General features: G+C 42.2%; 1 protein-coding gene across 2 annotated transcripts in view; it reads left to right on the forward strand.

Moving 5' to 3' along the window:
- The first annotated feature begins 787 nt into the window (after positions 1-787).
- The window catches only part of CHURC1 (churchill domain containing 1), a 34,102-nt gene continuing 14,529 nt past the window's right edge, over positions 788-20,360 (forward strand). Inside the window, exons 1-4 of one of the 2 annotated variants that reach the window (XM_060772595.2) lie at positions 790-908; positions 7,090-7,225; positions 10,716-10,786; positions 17,413-20,140. In XM_060772595.2, coding sequence (XP_060628578.1) covers positions 819-908; positions 7,090-7,225; positions 10,716-10,786; positions 17,413-17,505 — 390 coding nt within the window. In that variant the 5' untranslated portion in view covers positions 790-818 and the 3' untranslated portion in view covers positions 17,506-20,140. Of the gene's footprint in view, positions 909-7,089; positions 7,226-10,715; positions 10,787-17,412; positions 20,141-20,360 lie in introns of those variants that run through there. The other variant, XR_010908757.1, reaches the window with a different exon arrangement.

Consider the following 20,360-nt stretch of genomic DNA (forward strand, 5'->3'; position numbering starts at 1 on the left):
TAGATGTACTCTTAAAGAGTGTGTTCTGATGCAGTTTTCGATAGAAAAGCCCAACAATTCCTATTTTAGAGAATGTATTTATTTCTCCTACTAATGGGACTTGTGAAATGGTCTTTTTAATACAACTATTAAAAAATAAGATATAATAGGTTCTTGTGGGTTTTTTCGGGCTATAGAGCCATGTTCTAGAGGCATTTCTCCTGACGTTTCGCCTGCATCTATGGCAAGCATGCTCAGAGGTATGAGGATGCTTGCCATAGATGCAGGCGAAACGTCAGGAGAAATGCCTCTAGAACATGGCTCTATAGCCCGAAAAAACCCACAAGAACCTAGTGATTCCAGCCATGAAAGCCTTCGACAAATAAGATATAATATCAAAACAAATCAATCCTATGAAAAGTAACCCACATAAAAGCAATTTTAAAACATAACAATAGCGGGAAAATGAGGAATACGTCCTTTATTTTCAGAAATAGTTTCTGGTGTTGACCTAATCGAGGAATTTGAGATAAGAGAACATGAAGACTGAAACCTAGGAAAGCATCAGTCACAAAAGTACTGCGCTAGGAGGAGTTCGCCGGCTCTGCGCAGCGCCACCTGACGGCCGCTGGGCTGTATTGCAACGCCAAACGCCTGAGGATTACCTCATCTTCACCGGCTCCGTTCGGCTCCACCGCACCTGGCAAGCCCCGCCCTCTACGCGCCACTTACTCTCAACAATACGCCACGCCCACCGCCTTGGCTCCTCCCCCAGCCAGTCCCAGAGGAGCGTCTGCAGTAAGGCGAAAAAGTCTCGCCTGTTTTGTTCTAGTTCGCGCATGCGCGGGGGTTGTGACGTCACGGAGCCCGGAAGGAGCCGAAGGGGCAACATGTGCGGCGGATGCGTCAAAACCGAGTATCCCTCCCGGGTAAGGAGGAGGCGGCCCAGTTTGTGAGAGGAAATAGACGGCAGGCTAAATGTGATTCCCTGCGTGGCTTAAAAAGAAGGGTGCACCTACACTTAATACAGTTCAGTACCCTTTTGATTTCCATGGCAGAGGGGGAAAAGGAAAGGCCCCGAGGCTGTTAGGAATGGTGGGAGTTGAAGTCCAAAACACCTGGAGGGCCCATGCCTGGTGTAGTTAACTGAAGTATCCCTGAAGCTGTGGAAGTGAAAAGTTCAAAATGTGTGTCTGTAGGTAGGTGGGCTGGATCCAGGCCTATCTCACCAGTGTCCCATTCATTCCCCATTTCTTTGTGTGCTGAAACTGGCATCTTGAGCACTTATTTATTTATTTATCGTGTCATCAGCAACCATACAATTGTATTACATTTCTAACAGAACAAAACAAACAAGCAGATTAAAAAAACCCACAAATTTTGCAAACTTGGTAGTTGATTAAATGTCCTTTGACCAGTATCTGGCCACTTGGAGTGCTTCTGGTGTTGCCACAAGAAGGCCCTCCATTGTGCATGTGGCAGGGCTCAGGGTGCATTGCAGCAGGTGGTCAGTGGTTTGCTCTTCTCCTATCTATTTGCTTACTCGCATGTTGTGGATTCAACTTTGTAGCCCCATTTCTTAAGATTGGCTCTGCATCTCGTGGTGCCAGAGCACAGTCTGTTCAGTGCCTTCCAAGTCACCCAGTCTTCTGTGTGCCCAGGAGGGAGTCTCTCATCTGGTATCACCCACGGATTGAGGTTCTGGGTTTGAGCCTGCCACTTTTGGACTCTTGCTTGCTGAGGTGTTCCAGCGAGTGTCTCTGTAGATCTAAGAAAACTATTTCTTGATTTAAGTCATTGATGTGCTGGCTGATACCCAAACAAGGGATGAGCTGGGGATGTCACTGTCTTGGTCCTTTCGCTATTGGCTGCTACTTCCTGGCGGATGTCAGGTGGTGCAATACTAACTAAGCAGTGTAATTTCTCCAGTGGTGTAGGGCGCAGACAACCCGTGATAATGCGGCATGTCTCCTTAAGAGCCACACCCACTGTTTTAGTGTGGTGAGATGTGTTCCACACTCGACATGCATACTCAGCAGCAGAGTAGCATAGCACAAGGGCAGATGTCTTCACTGTGTCTGGTTGTAATCCCCAGGTTGTGCCAGTCAGCTTGCGTATGATATTGTTTCTAGTGCCCACTTTTTGCTTGATGTTCAGGCAGTGCTTCTTGTAGGTCAGAGCACGGTCCAGAGTGACTCCCAGGTGTTTGGGTGCGCTGCAGTGCTCCAGTGGGATTCCTTCCCAGGTGATCTTCAGAGCTTGGGATGCTTGTCTGTTCTTAAGGTGAAAGGCACATGTCTGTGTTTTAGATGGATTAGGGATTAGTTGGTTTTCCCTGTAATAGGCAGTAAGAGCACCCAGAGCTTCGGAGAGCTTCTGTTCAACCATCTCAAAGCTCCCTGCTTGAGCGGTAATGGCACGATCATCAGCATAGATGAAACTCTCTGTCCCTTCTGGCAGTGGCTGGTCATTTGTGTAGATGTTGAACAAGGATGGAGCAAGCACGCTCTCCTGAGGCAGGCCGTTCTTCTGTTTCCGCCATCTGCTTCTCTAGCCCTAGAACTAGCCCTATAAAAATTCTATCCCTCTGACCAGAGGCCCCATTCCACAGTCAACCAATTTCGAGTGTGTCCACCTGAGGGTGGGCGACCGGGACAGAATAGGGATTCTGTTAGCGTACCGCCCACCTCGCTGCACTACGGTCTCCCTACCTGAGCTAGCGGGGGTGGTCTCGAGCCTGGCATTGGAGTCTCAACGGCTTCTTGTGCTGGGGGACTTCAATGTACATGCCGAGACTTCCCTAGGAGGAGCGGCTCAGGACTTCATGTCATCCATGGCAACCATGGGGCTGTCCCAACAAGTATCTGGCCCCACCCACTGTGCGGGACACACATTAGATTTGGTTTTCTGTCAGGGATGGGAGCAAGGTGGCGGTGTTGAGGAGTTATCCACCTCTCCGTTGCCATGGACCGACCACTATCTGGTCAGATTTAGACTCACCACACCTTCCAACCTCTGCAGAGGTGGGGGACCCATTAAGATGGTCCGCCCCAGGAGGCTTATGGATCCGAACGGATTCCTGACGGCTCTTGGGGATTTTCCTGCCACCTCGGTTGGTGATTCTGTTGAAGCCCTGGTGTCTCTCTGGAATGGGGAGATGACTAGGGCCATAAACACGATTGCTCCGGAACGTCCCCTCTCAAGTAGCCGAGCTAAACCAGCACCTTGGTTCAACGAGGAGCTGGCAGCGATGAAGCGAAGGAAGAGGAGACTAGAGCGCGTGTGGCGTTCGGACCCGAGCGAGTTAAATCGAACACGGTTTGTTGCCCTATTAAGGGCATATGCCGTGGCAATAAAGGCGGCAAAGAAAGCTTTCTTTGCGGCCAATATTGCGTCCGCAAAGAACCGTCCGGCGGAGTTGTTTCGAGTTGTCAGAGGGCTATTGAACCCCACCACTCCGGATGGGAACCCTGACAACTCGACGGCCCGCTGTGAAGCATTTGCTCGGTTCTTTGCGGACAAAGTCGCTTTGATCCGCTCTGGCCTGGATACCACGTTAACGGCAGTCTCTGAGGATGTAACACGAGCATCTGCTTGTCCGATTTTGATGGATTCATTTCAATTGGTGAAACCCGAGGATGTGGACAAGATACTTGGAGGAATGAGAGCTACCACATGCATCCTAGACCCCTGCCCATCCTGGCTTCTAAAGGAGGCCAGAGGGGGATTGGCCGAGTGGGTGGAGGTGGTGGTTAATGCCTCCCTTCGGGAAGGCAATATTCCAGCCAGCTTAAAACAAGCTGTAATAAAACCGCTGTTGAAAAAACCATCACTAGACCCCACTCAATTCGTCAACTATCGGCCTGTTTCCAATCTTCCCTTTTTGAGCAAAGTCCTGGAACGTGTGGTGGCCTCACAACTCCAGGTATTCTTGGTAGACACTGATTATCTGGATCCGGCACAGTCTGGCTTTAGGCCGGGACATGGTACCGAGACAGCCCTGGTCGCCTTAGTGGATGATCTCCGCAGAGAGCTCGACAGGGGGAGTGTGTCCCTGTTGGTCCTGCTGGATCTCTCAGCGGCCTTCGATACCGTCGACCACGGTATCCTTCTGGGACGCCTCGCGGGAATGGGCCTTGGTGGCACTGTTTTACAGTGGCTCGGGTCCTTCCTAGAGGGTCGTACCCAGAAGGTGTTGATGGGGGACAGCTGCTCGTCCTCACAACCTTTGTCTTGTGGGGTCCCGCAGGGTTCAATACTGTCCCCCATGTTGTTTAACATCTACATGAAGCCGTTGGGAGAGATCATCCGGAGTTTCGGGGTGCGGTGTTATCTGTACGCAGATGATGTCCAACTCTGTCACTCCTTTCCACCTACTTCTAAGGAGGCTGTTCAGGTCCTGAACCGGTGCTTGGCTGCTGTGTCGGACTGGATGAGGGTGAACAAATTGAAGTTGAATCCAGACAAGACAGAGGCACTCCTGGTCAGTCGAAAGGCCGAACGGGGCATAGGGTTACAGCCTGTGTTGGACGGGGTTACACTCCCCCTGAAGACGCAGGTTCGCAGCTTGGGTGTGACCCTGGATTCATCGCTGAGCCTGGAGCCTCAGGTCTCAGCGGTGGCCAGGGGAGCATTTGCACAGCTTCGGCTCGTGCGCCAGCTGCGCCCGTACCTCGGGAAGTCGGACTTGGCCACGGTAGTCCACGCTCTGGTCACATCCCGCATAGATTACTGCAACGCGCTCTACGTGGGGCTGCCCTTGAAGACTGCCCGGAAGCTCCAGATGGTCCAGCGCTCGGCAGCCAGGTTGCTAACAGGAGCAGCTCTCAGGGAGCATACCACTCCTCTGTTGAGCCAGCTCCACTGGCTGCCAATTCCCTACCGGGCACAATTCAAGGTGCTGGCATTAGCCTACAAAGCCCTAAACGGTTCCGGCCCCACCTACCTCTCCGAACGCATCTCCTCCTATGAACCGACACGGACATTAAGATCGTCCGGGGAGGCCCTGCTCTCGGTTCCGCCTGCGTCACAGGCACGGTTGGCGGGAACGAGAGACAGGGCCTTCTCGGTGGTGGCCCCTCGGTTATGGAATGCCCTACCAAGCGACATCAGACAGGCCCCTTCGTTGCTGGCATTTAGGAAGAAGCTCAAAACCTGGCTTTTTGAGCAAGCGTTTGGCTAATCAGCGCAATTGGACACAGAATGACGGTAAACTGAACATAGGAACGGTATAAGGATATGAGACTGGATCTTGGTTGCGATCGAGGCACTGTATGAATGGTTGTGTGTTTGTTATTGGGTATGCTGTGTTTTAATTGTTATTGTTGTGGTAATTAATATTGTGTAAACCGCATTGAGTCACCTATTATAGGTTGAGAAACGCGGTATAGAAATAAAGCAAATAATAATAATAATAATAATAATAATAATAATAGAACTCAACAAAGAAGCTCCTGTTTTGTAGCGGGTTTCCTATGAGGCGGGTGTGGTAGTCCTTTGTGATATTATACATTTTTCTCAGGAGGAGGCGGTGGTTCACAGTATCATAGGCTGCTGACAAGTCTATGAAGACAGCTCCTGTGATCTGCTGCCTTTCAAAGCCATCTTCTATGTGCTGAGTCAGGTTCAGCACTTGCGATGTGCAGCTTTTGCCTTTTCTGAAGCCAGCTTGATGTGGAATCAGACAGGGGTCTATTTTTTTCATAATTCTATGCAAAATAAGTCTCTCCAGAACTTTGTAGAGGTGGCACTCACAAGTGCTATACTTGAGCACTCACAAGTGCTATAAATTAATTATATGTAATTGAGGAGAACCAGTGAAAAGTCAAAGATCTGCCTCCATTCTTTGTCAAATGATCCGGTTCGTCTTAGTGGCTGCTTTTTGAGATAGATCAAAATTGTGGAGTGTGGTGGTCCTGTGAAAAAGTGATGCCTTTCTGGAAAATAATCCAAGTAGTAATAATAATAATAATAATAATAATAATAATAATAAACTTTATTTATACACCGCCACCATCTCCCCCAATGGGGACTCGGAGCGGCTTACATGGGGCCAAGCCTGAACAACAGATTACAATACAAAAATACAAAATACAATAAAATAAACAACATAACATTAAAGTATAAAGCATCAGAGGCCCCAGTTATTAATCTGGCTGCCCAGATTCAAAAGATTCTGAAAACAACTATTTTCTTAAAACCATATCAATTCCTCTTAGGGATGGGCAATATGTACTGGGATATAAACTCACACAAGTTGTTCATTTCCCTAACATCAGCAGCACAAATGGTTCATGTGAGAGTTTGGAGACAAAATAAAATACCGCATCAAAGGAAGATTGGCTAGAAATGATACTAAATATAATGAACATGGACCATCTGACTTTCCTATTAGCAAGACACCAGAATACACATATTAAGACAACAAACTGGAACCCCGTTAAGGAACTTAAAGATGTTGATATGAGGATAGCTCAGCACTTAAGAATTACCGACGCTATATTATTTTGAGAGTAAGAAAGGAAAATCCAGTTGTTTTCCCCCCTCTTCTTAGTACCATTATAAAGAAGAATGGGAGTTTAATACGCTCTCCCTTTTTTCCTTTTTTTCCTTCTCTTTGTCTTTGTCTTCTTCTTCTTCTTCTTAATGTCCCATCCATGTCTCCTGGTTATTCCCCCAATCCCGAACCCCAACCCGTTCCAATACCTAAGCCCTAACCCGATCCATGTCCTAACCCTACCCAAACTCCTTTAATGGTCCTTATCCCTTATCCTTTTAATGCTCACCCTTGAAAAGTTTCAATAAAAATTATTGAAATGAAAATTGTGGCACAATGGGTTAAACTCCTGTGCCAGATGAACTGCTGACCCAAAGGTAGGCAGTTCAATTCCATAAGACAGGGTGAGTTCCCCAGTCCCAGTTCCCCATGTAGAGACATGAGAAAAACCGCCCACAGAATGGTAACTCATCCAGCCATCCCCTGGGCAACATTTCTGCAGATGGTCAATTCTCTCACTTCTGACATAATTTTTTTTAAAAACCCATAGAATGATTTTTTTTTATGCAGAGAGAACTAGTTACATAAACTTTTCTTTCCTGCTTGACTTATAGGGTAACACCTGTTTGGAGAATGGTTCCTACTTGCTGAACTATGTTGGTTGCACTGAATGCAAAAAGAGAGATTTTGTGATGATAACAAACAGAGCAAGAGAAGAAGAGGATGGAGAAGAGATTATCACTTATGACCGTAAGGAGGCTAAACATTTAAAGGGTTTGGTTTGTTCAAGGCATAGGAATTGTATTCCAGAAACCTGCATTTCTTTAAAAGTTTTATATGCCTAGAGGCACTTTTGATAATGGGTACAGATTAAGTATCCCTTGTCCAAAATTAATTAATTAAAAACCGCATTGAGTCTCCTAATTATTTGCCCTATTTATACCTCACCTTTTTCTACCCTAAGGGAGACTCACAACAACTTACATATGGCAACAATTCAATACCTTAAACACATATAAACATAAAGCTTAAAATCAATTGGATTAAAAAGTAATACAAAAATGTTTTGGATTTTGTTTTGTTTGTTTTATTTCAGAATACCTGTATTCGCATACACATACATAATGAGATATCTTAGAGATAGAACTGAAGTCCAAACAAAATTAATTTATGTTTCATACCTACCTTATTGTATACATAGCCTGATAGTTATTCCTTACAATATTTTTAAATAAATTTGTGAATGAACATATGGTAGTTTGTGAACATTAAACCATCAGAAATAAAGCTGTCAGTATCTCAGCCACCCATGTAAACAATTTTGAATTTTAGAATATTTTGGAATTCCAAATAAGGGATCTCAACCAGTACATTTTTAGAACCTCTTGCTGCTTTAAACCAATGGACCACACACATATGTGGACTAAACATAATCACACATATAGTCTATGTAGAGAAACATATATTTGTGCACATACATATTCATCATGCATGCGGCACTCTCCCCTAAAAGAAACTTTAGAAGGCAAGGGTGCAATTTTAAACATCTTGCCCTCTTTCTGCATGCTGTTGATTGGAAAGTAAAAGCCTCAACAAAAGTCCTAATGATCTGCCATTATGAGATCAGATATTGGAAACAGGATTTCCAGTGGAATTTCAGATGATTTCCTATTTCCTACCCTCCAGTATGTCTGACAGAGATGGTTGTCCCATTATTGCTGGAATAGTTGGTGGCTATAGTATATTTTGCTTGGGGACCATAGCTATGCAGTCTTGATGACAGTGGTCTGAAGCCACAGGTTTTCTGGTGAAGTCACTTGCAAGTACTTTTTTGCAGCTCATGGAAATATTACTGATTTTTTTGTAAAAGTTATCTACATGACCAGATCTTCTTGTAACTGTTTGAATGGAGAAAGCCTATGTTCCCTTTTCTTTCCATCAAGCTCATGGGGAAATCTGTCTCCATATTTCCCTTTTCAGCTGGAGACCTCATTTCCTATAACATCTAAGAATATTTTCTCTCATCCTCTCTGCTGAGGGGCTATGAAACTTCCTGTCTGATGAAAGTCCAGTAGAATTGCTTAGAATTGTAATACAAGCTCCTTGGAGCGCTTTTGGGAATACTGTGAATCAATAAGAGAAGCAGTCTTTTTCTTATAATTGCCCAGGTGATACCACTGTTTAGCAAAATTGGCCCTTTTGGGCATTAAGCTTACCTGTCAGTCCAAATTACTGAGACACTAGTTATTTAAAAAGCCGAGAACCTAGCCCTCTAGAGCAGTGATTTGCAACTTTTGCACTTGCTTGATGTTTTCAACTCCCAGAACCCCTGACCCTATCAATCGTGCTGTCTGAGGCTTCATGAAATCATGGTGGTGGAAGTTAAGTATGAAGTTATCTAAGGTTAAGCTCCATAGAACACACTTTGACTTATCTCTAAATACATATGCATAGGCTTGTATAGTTAATTACCTTACCTTGAAAAACCTATATAAAATGGTCTAACAACTATAGTTTGTACCAAGGTATTGCACAAATTATCTGCTACCTTTATGACTGTAGGGTTGGGAACCTGTGACCTCCCTGTCATGATTTCTGAATTTATGGTCTTCTAGCTTTCTTGAATTTCAACTCCCAGAAGTCTTGGTCAGTGTAGCCAGTGGTGAGGAATTCTGGGAAATAACACTAAAAAAAAACTTAAGAGGGAGCTTTCCAAACATTTAATGTTGGTGACACACTTTATAGACATGCATATTTGGTGACACAATATTACTAATAATATTACAGTATAACAGTATAGTACAATATGGTAATGGTAATAATATAATATATGTATTGGGTGAGAAGAGCGGCATATAAATGTTGTAAATAAATAATTCAACAAACCAGAGGTTAAACCAACCCTTTATAGGAGATATGAACACATACATAAATTGTAATAACAAAAAGTATGGAGACACAACACATCTCACTAAAACATTTTATGTATATTTTTAAAATATATGATTTATAAGATAATAACATACATTTCCAAGATTATTGTCATTTCTTATAAAATTCATGCAACACACCTACACACTACAGCCGACACATTAACATGTCATAACACAGAGTTTGGAAAATTCTGACTGAAGAGGACCAAAGCTTGAGAACCACTGCCCTAGATATTGTTAGACATCAGCTCCAACGAGTGTCACCACTGTTACAGGATGATGATAGTTGAAAGCCTATGTGGCCTGCATGAGATTCCAGATTAATTCTTTCTTCCTTGCTTGGGCATTTTAGGACCCTTCCATATAGTCATATAATCCAGAATATCAAGGCAGGACATCCCATAATATCTGCTTTGAACTGGGTTATCTGGGGGCCCTTCCACATAGCCATATAACCCAGAATATTAAGGCAGAAAATCCCACAATATCTGCTTTGAACTGGGTTATCTGAGGGCCCTTCCAGATAGGCCTCTATCCCAGGATCTGATCCCAGGTTTGTTTGTTTGTTTTTACTTCAAACTAGATTTTATGGGTCCACACTGTCAAATAATCTGGGAAAAACAGAAAATCTGGGATCAGATCCTGGAATTAGGACTTGCCTGTAAGAATTCTGAGTCAATATTGCCATATATTCCAGTTCAAAGCAGGTAATGTGAGGTTTTATTCAGCTGTGTGGAAGAAGGTCTTAGTGCTCTTACTTTGTCTTTGGTTTTATTTGTTGCCTGTTACCTTGTGATTATAAAAATCTTTCCTTGTATTGTATTTTAAAATTTATAAATAAAGTTTCTTTTGGAAACAGCAGTTTAGGATTGGATGTACCATCAGTACCTTGGTCTTTGTCCCTTTTCTGTTTATCCAGAGGAGATTTACAATCCAATTGTCACTTACATTGCTGTTTTCTCCTCCTCCTCCTCTGCCTGATCTCCTGTTACTGATGTTCCACTTCCAAGGCCCAGTTTCTTTAACTGCTATTAGTGGCAATTCTCTTTGCTAGAGAATTAAAATGTAATGCTATTGAAGCTTCTTTCCTCTTCCCTACCCTCCCTGGCCAGTAGTAGTAGGAAAGGAGGTACAATTAAAAAAAAATCAAGGTGGGATACATGAGCACCCTTGATAAAATGTAATTGTATTGCGTCTTCCTTTGGACTCCCCTCTAAATACTTTGCAAACCGGAGGCGCATTTTTACATTTATCTTGAAGTATTAGCATGACGAGTTTGTTTTCCTAAAACTTGCTTTTCTTTTCAGATGTTTGTAAGAACTGTCACCATGTAATAGCCAGGCATGAGTACACATTCAGTGTAGTGGACGATTACCAGGTAAAGTCCTTATAAGACACAGTAGTCTCTTAAATATTGTTCATTTTGGGTTTCCCTCTTTGTTTTGTTGTGCGCTTTGCTTTGTTAAAGTTGTTACACTGTTAGAATTTGAAAACCCGTAGAAACCCACACTTCCATTTTATGCTAGACCCACATTAAACACAGGGGAAATTGCTGCCTGGGATTTCTGGGAGTTATAGGATAAAACACCTGGGGACCCACAGGTTGAGAAACACTGCTGTAAGGTTTGACAGAAGTCTGACAATGAAAAAAGCCACTCTGATTTATCTTTGCTGCTCTAATCCCAACTTATCACCATTCGTATTATGTGAACTTCCATAATGGTCTTCTCCTACAGAAAACAGACACTGGGCTTAACGACACTTATTTCTCTGTACTGAAAAAGTCAGATCTGGGCAGCACAATGACTTCAGACAAGTGAAGGCCTTGGGCACTTAGCAGTCATGATATTTATGCTGAAATTACTCTCCTTTTGACAGCTATTTCCAAGAAAAAAACACAGCTTTACAGTATTGATCTCATCTCAAGAGTCAGGATGTGTTCTGGTCAAAGCAATACGTTCTATTGCAGCATGGAGAAAATCCTCCAGGTATCACTCTGCTACACTGGATAAGTGAAACCACTTGTTAAAACAGCTTCACTGGCTATGAGTTCATTACCAGGCACAATTCAAAGTACTATATGGTTCAGGTACTGAACCGCACATCCCTCTATGACAGTGGTTCTCAACCTGAAGATCCCCAGGTGTTTTGGCCTACAACTCCCTGAAATCCCAGCCAGTTTACCAGCTGTTAAGATTTCTGGGAGTTGAAGGCCAAAACATCTGGGGACACACAGGTTGAGAATCACTGCCTTACAGGGTACCTCAATCTGCCATTGAAGTTCTGATACTTGATTTATTGGGGGAGACCAGCTTACCTGCTGGGTTCCTTGGTTGCACAGAAATGTATTTCTTTAGGGCAGTGGTTCTCAACCTGGGGTCCCCAGATGTTTTTGGCCTACAACTCCCAGAAATCCTAACAGCTGGTAAACTAGCTGGGATTTCTGGGAGTTGTAGGCCAAAAACATCTGGGGACCCCAGGTTGAGAACCATTGCTCTAGGGATAATGCTTAGAATCAAAACATACAGCTAGCCAGAATCCATGCCAGCTTTGTTCCATATGTGAGTTTAACCTTTAACAGACAGTGTAATTCAAGGTGTTAAAGATAGTTAATTTTTTTTGCCTTCTTGGCAACTTTTTTGTATTTACTATATTTCTAAACTCAAAATTCTCTGGTTAGCATATAAATAAAATTTTAAACAAGTGAGGTTAATAACAAGATACAATTGCCAGCAATGCATAATAAAAGCAGCACTAGGGATAAAACAGTGTTGGCATCTACAGATCTAAATAACCCAGTTCTTCAAATTCTCGGGTAATTGGAAAGAATCTTGTAGTTGCTGGTTAAGTCTACAAAGGATGTTCCCCAGTATGGGTACAATAACCAAAGAAACCTACTGTCCTATGGCTTCCTGTCGTGTTTCAGTAATATCCAGAGAAGTGTCTCAGATGTGAAGAGGCTATGACAAGCATGGGCAAATTTTGGCCTTCCAGCCGGTAGGCTGTTAGGAATTGTGGGAGTTGGACTCCAAAACACCTGGAGGTCCGAAGTTTGCCCATGCTTTGGCTATGAGGTTCTAGTATTTAAGATTTCCCCAGTACACGGCAGATTATCTAGCATGGCATGCACTATCTAGGGATTTAATATCCATAGGTAAAGAATTAACTTTCAAGACCTGGCTCTTAATCTATAGAACATGGAGGCCCCGGTGGCACAGTGGGTTAAACCCTTGTGCCGGCAGGATTGAAGACCAACAGGTTGCAGGTTTGAATCCAGGGAGAGCACGGGTGAGCTCCCTCTGTCAGCTCTGGCTCCCCATGTGGGGACATGAGGGAAGCCTACCACGAGGCTGGTAAAACAAAACATCCTACTGTGCCCTGAGCAATGTCCTTGCCAACGGTCAATTCTCTCACACCAGAAGCGCCTTGCAGTTTCTCAAGTCGCTCCTGATACAAAAGAAATCTATAGAACAACTGCTTTGAGTCTCCCTTTGAAGAAGAAAAGCAGGGTATAAATAAACAAACAAACATAATAGCAATAATAGTCTTCCATTAGACATCTAGCTCATCTGTTTTTATTAGGGGCCAAAAACCATCCTCTTTGATTAGTCTGATTAAGTTCTGATTTGTTCCTGAAATCAGTAGTGATAGGTGGGGTGTTGGCAATTTCATGTCATGTACACTATATTTATAGTGTTATGTTTTATTGTCTTTGTCCCTTTTTGTAAATGTTAATGTTTGGGTGAAAAGGGCATTGCAAATAAATGTTATTGTTGTTATTATTAAATCAGATCAAGGAATAGTGTGATCTATGGATGTTCTTGTATCATAGGTTATATTAACCTTAGCCAGTATGGCCAGTCTTAAAGAAGGCTGCTGAAAAATATCTAGAGGGCTGCACACACCCCCACCCGCCCCCCAGCCTAAATCCATTTGTTAGTTCCAAATAAAATATACATGTTAGTATTTAAAATATACCTGTTGATATTTAAATGTTGACTTGCTATTCAACAGTTGATCCCCTGCATCTGCTCAGGTTTTTTTCCTAGCAATTGCTTTTAGATGTGGTTGGTACTTATGACAGGCAATACTCCTTCAGATAACCCAGTTAAACTTAAAGCCATTACTTTGATTTAAGCCTGAAAGCAGGTTGGCAGGCTTAATCTGGCTATACTGATCTAGCTCAATTGCTATTGCTATGCTTTTTCTTTTTTGTTTCCAAAAGATGTCTAGCTAGTGGACAGGAAACAAGCAGGGCTTTTTATATGCTGCATGATATCCGTGGCAAAATACAGGACCTAGCACTGGCTGTGGTTTCTTTGATTTTTCAGATTATGCACACATACACACAAATATTTTTAGCTTTGCTATTTGAAAATGATCAATGGGAAAATACGCAATAGTGATGCAGAGAAACTGGAGTAGACTCTCTCTAACTTCCACTATTAGAGCATCTGTGTCCACTTCTTTCTTGTTCCACTCAAGCACATTTTTCCTTTTTTTGTTGAAACTTGTGCTTTTTTAAAAAAGGCTTTGAAAATTAAATTGACAACTAATGCCGCTTATGTTTTTCTTTACCAAATTTCACATTCTGGTCACAGAGTATGGATTTGCTTAGTATGACACAAAGCTTGTCTAGGTAGACTAGTTCCTCAGATTTCTCTGCTTAAATCCATTTACCTGCAAATAATCATTGTAAAAGCAGTAGTTCTCCAACTGAGGCTCTTTGATCCTAAGCTCATTTGCTGGCAATTAGTTCTAGGGATTTCAGAGAAAAAAATACCTATCAGGAATATATGCTTAGGAACACTGCCTCAGCTAAGGACAAGGGGGATGTTTTAACCTTCTCTAAGGTTACTTCAAAGCTGGTTCAGAACTGCCTCTATTGAGAAGCAATTAAGTGGAAAACATAGCTCTCTCTGTCTTGTGTGCGTGGAGGACTGTGTTATGGGACGGAGGCACATCAGTTTATGTTGAAATCATCAACGTTAACTGACTGCTCCAGAACTGTAGTGCTTTGAAATGAGCATGGCTGATCCCAAGGAGATTAAAGACATATGAATCAGAAGGTAGACTGGGATATTTTGAGGTAGACATGTGGGAGCTGTGCACTCGTTTTGCAAGTACTATATTATGCTGGTGATTTAACAGTAGCAACAACTACAAGTGTTCTCGTAAGAAAATCTGAGAGAAAGAAATATGAACTCAGTTCAGGATCTGAACATAAAATTTAGTCCAAGTATGCAGGTGTTATGGTTATTATACCACCACTTACGGTTTATTAACAATAACAGCAACAATAATAATAATTCGATGTTGCAATCCCAGGTGACAGCAAGGTTGACTAGAAGCAACTGGAAAAGCTGACACGATATGAGGATTTAAAGATAGAACTGCAAAGACTCTGGCACAAGCCAGTAAACGTGGTCCCAGTGGTATCAGCACACTGGGTGCAGTGCCTAAAAACCTTGGCTTGCACTTAAAAACAATTGCACTGACAAAATTACCAACTGTCAGCTGCAAAAGGACACCCTATTCGGATCTGCACTCATTATTCGCTGATACATCACACAGTCCTAGGCACTTGGGAAGTGTTGGACATGTGATCAAATACAATAGCCAGCTTAGTGATCTTAGTGTGTACTTGTTATGTAACTAATAATAATAATAATAATAATAATAATAATAATAATTTGTGTTCGTTATCGGTCTCTCCCTATGGCTTGAAGTGGGGTACAATATGGTTAAATCAGACAAAATGCATTGAAATGCATATATCAAAATACTCACAGCAAAGACTTCACCAATACCAATAAATTCCAGGCTAGAATTCACAGTTCAAAATTGACTGGGTAGGCCAGCTGGAAGAGATAGGTCTTCAATTGTGTCTTGAATTCTTAAAGCTGATTTAGCTGTAACTGGCATGTCACTAAATAATTTCTGAGAGAGCTAATTTTTTATAAGATTTGTTCATGGACCTTTGGGGGGGGGGGGGTCAACATTTAAAAAAAAAGACATGAAAATTACATCCTGTCATTCTGCAGTCTGCCCTATCTTAGAGGACTTCAGTGGAACTCTCTGCCCCGGAGTCTCCTTCTTTGGAGGCTTTTAAGCAGAGGCTGGATGGCCATCTGTTGGGGGGTGCTTTGAATGTGATTTTCCTGCTTCTTGGCAGGGGGTTGGACTGGATGGCCCACAAGGTCTCTCCCAACTCTATCATTCTATGATTCTATGACTGAGTTGCCCTTCTACGTTAGGAGTGGAGCAAAAGTGCAAGCTAGCCATTAGTAACATTTTACCTTCTGGCTCCTTACCCCTAGAGGGCCAATTTACCTTGAAAACCAGGTTTCTAAACTGAATTATTCAGAGCTGAATTTCCCACTCTGAACTCTGTGTTATGCCTCTGTCTCTTCTCTGCTGGGTAAATACTGGCCTCTTGAAACCGTTGCCATCCTTTTCTTATCTTATTAGTCTTTGTGACATGTGTTCCGTGGCAGTGCTGATTACATTTTCACTTTCCAGACTGCTAGCCACAGATTACCAATTTCCATGCAGTTCCCTCTGACAACTAAAAACAGAAAGAAATTCCAATCGCAAGGCATATTCTGTTAGTGAGATATATGTACATAATTTCCACTATGACTGTGAGTTAAGTGTTGGCCATAACACAATAGACATATTCGGCTGACAGCAGCATAGTAGAGTTGTGCCTACACTAATGTTGTGCATTGCTGTTGCTCAATTCATAACAGTACCCAGTCATTAGTATATATTGGACAGTGTGCTGTTCTGCATGGGATTGCACAGTGCTGGTACAACATTGTTGCATCAATTGGATATTTACATTATGGTAAAGGGAATGTTGGATTGCAGCCTATATTTGTTTTAAGTGATCGCACTTAAAACATTACAGCATCCCCCAAAGGTGGATGGTAAAAGATGTACAGTCAGCCCTCTACATTCACTGTGGTTAGGGGCACAAGACCCCCCATGAAAGTAAAAAGCTGCAAATAAATGAATTGCTGTGTTTTTACCTGAGAGAACACCTCTCCAGGAATGTCTGGATCTTCCAGCATGATTATATGGCTTACCTCTGCTGGAAGCTGACCACAGAATCGCACTGGAGGACCTAGAGATTCCTAGAAAGAACAAATCCACAAAGAATCAAATCTGCAAAAGTCAAAACTGCAAATGTGGGGGGATGACTAATTTGAAATGGAGAAGGCAATATAGAAGCTAACAAGTCAGGCCAGAGAGTTCTGACTCTACCCTTGGCCCATAGATTGTGTATTGAAAACTAATTTTAATGTCTGTCTCTGCCATGCTGTGAATACGTACTTCAATTCATCCATCAGTAGCCCAAGTGACACATTGCATTGTCTCTGGTTTGGGAGAGGGAAGTGCTAGGATTATGTGTCAAGAAAAGCTATATTCTACATTCTGTATTGCTCTGATCAAGCAAATATTCATATATTTGCATAATTATTAGGGAGGAAGGAGGAGTTATGCAGGCTCATTAAAGCTGCATTACCCACATACCTTAGGTTATTATGACCAATTGGGAAAGAAACTTGATTATTTCAAAAGTTCCTGTAATGCTACACTTTGCATCCACTGCCTCCTTCCACCTTCATGGTGTGCCAACAAAAGGCACATTTTTGTGAGAGGTAATCAGCTTGAATCCCACCCTTATGTTTCCATAAGAAGAGCTGAATAAAGTAACTGAATATCTCCCATTAGGAAGCACGTTTCATCATAACATGGACCAATGTGACATGGACTATCTGTTCTATCATGTTAAAATTAAGAATAGTTAACTTTCCTGCCAGGCTCATATTGTGTGAGCTATAAGTAGTATTTGATTATCTTAATAATTTCATTTGTACCTTTGAACTAAATAGATGATATATTTGCCTGGGTATATATCTATCTATCCATTCAGTTTGAGTGTACAACAAATGAACTCACTGCCCCATTGTAAGTGTATGTTATCTCTTGTTGCAGGAATACACCATGCTCTGTATGCTCTGTGGCAGGGCAGAAGACTCAATCAGCGTCTTACCTGACGACCCTCATCTGATGACTCCGTTGTTCTAAAGCTTTTAATTTTGTAATTGGCTATTTTGTGCTCATTTGTGTCCAGTAGCAACAAAAACATGGAATAAGACATTGTAAACAGTCCAGTTCCCTGTGTACACCAGGGGTGGGCAGTTGCCCTCCAAATATTGCTGGGCTGCATCTCCTCACATGATTTAACTGTTCTGACTATAGCTGGAAGGTCACAGGGTACTGACAGTGACACAGAAAGTCAGAGTAATTGTGGGGTCACCAAATTTCAGCTTGGTAAGATTTTTCTTGCAGAAAGCTATGGAGAAAGATAATGTTTCTTTCTTCTAGTGCTTTCTGTATATTACAATAATTATGAATAATAATAATAATAATAATAATAATAGACAAAATCATGATCTGTCAACTGCAAAAGGCCATCTTACTTGGATCTGCACATATCATTTGAAAATACATCACAGAGTCCTAGAGGCTTGGGAAGTGTTCGACTTGTGATTCTGTGATATGAAATCCAGCATATAGATCTCATTTTCTGTGACATACTGTGTTTTTGTGTCAGTTTTGTTGTTGTTGTTGTTGTTGTTGTTGTTGTTGTTGTTGTGTCAGGAGCGACTTGAGAAACTGCAAGTTGCTTCTGGTGTGAGAGAATTGGCCTTCTGCAAGGGCATTGCCCAGGGGATGCCCGGATGTTTGGATGTTTTACCATCCTTGTGGGTGGCTTCTCTCATGAGGAGCTGGAACTAACAGAGGGAGCTCATCCGCACTCTCCCCGGATTTAAACCTGCGACCTGTCGGTCTTCAGTCCTGCTAACACAGGGGTTTAACCTATTTTTATTTTGTGTCAGTAAAATAATAATAATAATAATAATAATAATAATAATAATAATAATTTTATTCCTTACCCGCCTTTCCTTGTGGCTCGAAGTCTTCTTTCAGGCATTGTGAACTGTAGGATCTCGCAGAAAGTTTTGGGAAAAGGCAGAAATAATAGACATTTCCCCAGCAGTTGCTGTCGTTCTAGTGGAAAGAAGTCCCAAACTCAAGGTCCCAAGTATATGTGCAGAGTTGACATGTGATAATGAACCTTTAATTCAATTGATGGACTAGGCCTATTGAATCAATGGGGCATACATATTTGTTGGCTTGCCATTCAGTTATTGAGTCTGTGTATCTGTTCTGGTTAGGTCTGTTTACCAATTGTATGTAATTTTAAGGCATTTAATGGTTGCCAATATGTGAGGCTGCTCTAAGTCCCCCTCAGGGTTGAGTAGGGTGGGATACAAATATGGCAAATAAATAAATAAATAAATAGGTCCAGCATTGGATTTAGCTCTGTGTCTGGCTTTTTAGGAGCTTGACGAAGGACAGAAGCAACAGGAGAAACCCTCTTTTCCTGTCTGAAGATTGCACTGCTTTAAATCTCTCTCACCAGGGGTTGAGGAACACTTGACTCTTGCAAGTGGTTTGTTGATGCCTGAAATTAGTGCAGTCCACCCTCAAGATGTTCAAGTAAAAACTTCTTACCCTGAATCTACAGGAGGTAGAAAGATCAGTTGTAAAAACCAATTATATCTATGATAGCTGTAAGGCATAATTATTGGGAATGCTCCTGGCTAGACTTGTCGATAAGACACATATGAGCTGCTTTATGTGCAGAAAGTAATAGTAAATTAAAGATAATGAAATGAACTTGCCCTGATGATTTTCCGTTTATCCTCAGGTTAGGTTGTTATCAAATTGTGTATTTAATGAATTGAAGCAAATGTAGGAGGAGGGATGATTTCACAGCTATGAATATGTCCTAAGCAGTTTAGTCCAGCAGACATCTATGGTATTACCACCTTATGATACATGACCATTGGTGTGTAATTTGGTTAAAATACAGTTAACACCCATGATGTTAGGTGAGAGAGAGCATTTCATGTGCAAACTAGGTGAATATGAGCTTTCATCCTTCAGAAACTGAGCAGTACACAATAACTCTTCAGACAGTGCATGGTTGTGAAATGAATATGTCCCATGTAGCACACACTTGATTTCTTCCAGCCAAAGTTAGAAGGATCATCTCTTTCTGTGAAAGTGCTGCATTTCTATTAGGGTGACATTCCCCCACCCCCACCCCCACCCCGGAAGCATTGTAGTGGCAGATTCTACCCTGGTTTCTGCTCTTGCTGCAGTTGGCATTTCAAAAGCCTGTTTTCATGACCCAACTGCTGTGCTGAAATGTGCATCCAGCCAATTATTTTTTTGCCCTGCATTCACACTACTCCTTGCTTAAGCGCCAGAGCCAGATTTTTCATGCATGCCAAAGTTCCATCATCAGACAGCCATCAGGAGAACTACCATTTGCTGTGATATTGTGTTTGTTTGGGTACATGGTGAAATATTGTACAGATATGGAGTCCAGATTAACAGATCAGACTATAGGTTGCCAAGCTAGTTGGCCGTGAGAATGGAATGCAGCCTTCTTCTGCCGTTAGCTGTGATAAATAAATGAAAGCAGTGTTTTTCCTTATCAGAAGATTTGGACAGAGTCAAGGTCACTGTCACATCCCCTGAATGTCTGGATGACCACTTTTGGAAGTGAAGGATACTTAATGTAATAGATTTTTAGTCAGCATGGCAGTTCTGATTATAATATTCAATAAAATTAGATCTGAATGGATGATGTTGAAATGCTTGTTGTTTGAATGATTGATTCAGTCTGCTAAGCTTTGGACATCTAGTAGTTCAGAATGAAAAGAAAAACATACTTGAGGATTCACTACAGACACAAATAAGATTTAATTTGCATATTGCACTTTGGAGAGTTGTGCATATGCTTGTCTCCCATTGAAATCAGTGACCCTTAAACAAGCTTGAAGTTAATCCATTGTTTCTAACGG

Source organism: Anolis sagrei, chromosome 1, assembly GCF_037176765.1.
Source record: "Anolis sagrei isolate rAnoSag1 chromosome 1, rAnoSag1.mat, whole genome shotgun sequence".
Taxonomy (NCBI): Eukaryota; Metazoa; Chordata; class Lepidosauria; order Squamata; family Dactyloidae; genus Anolis; species Anolis sagrei.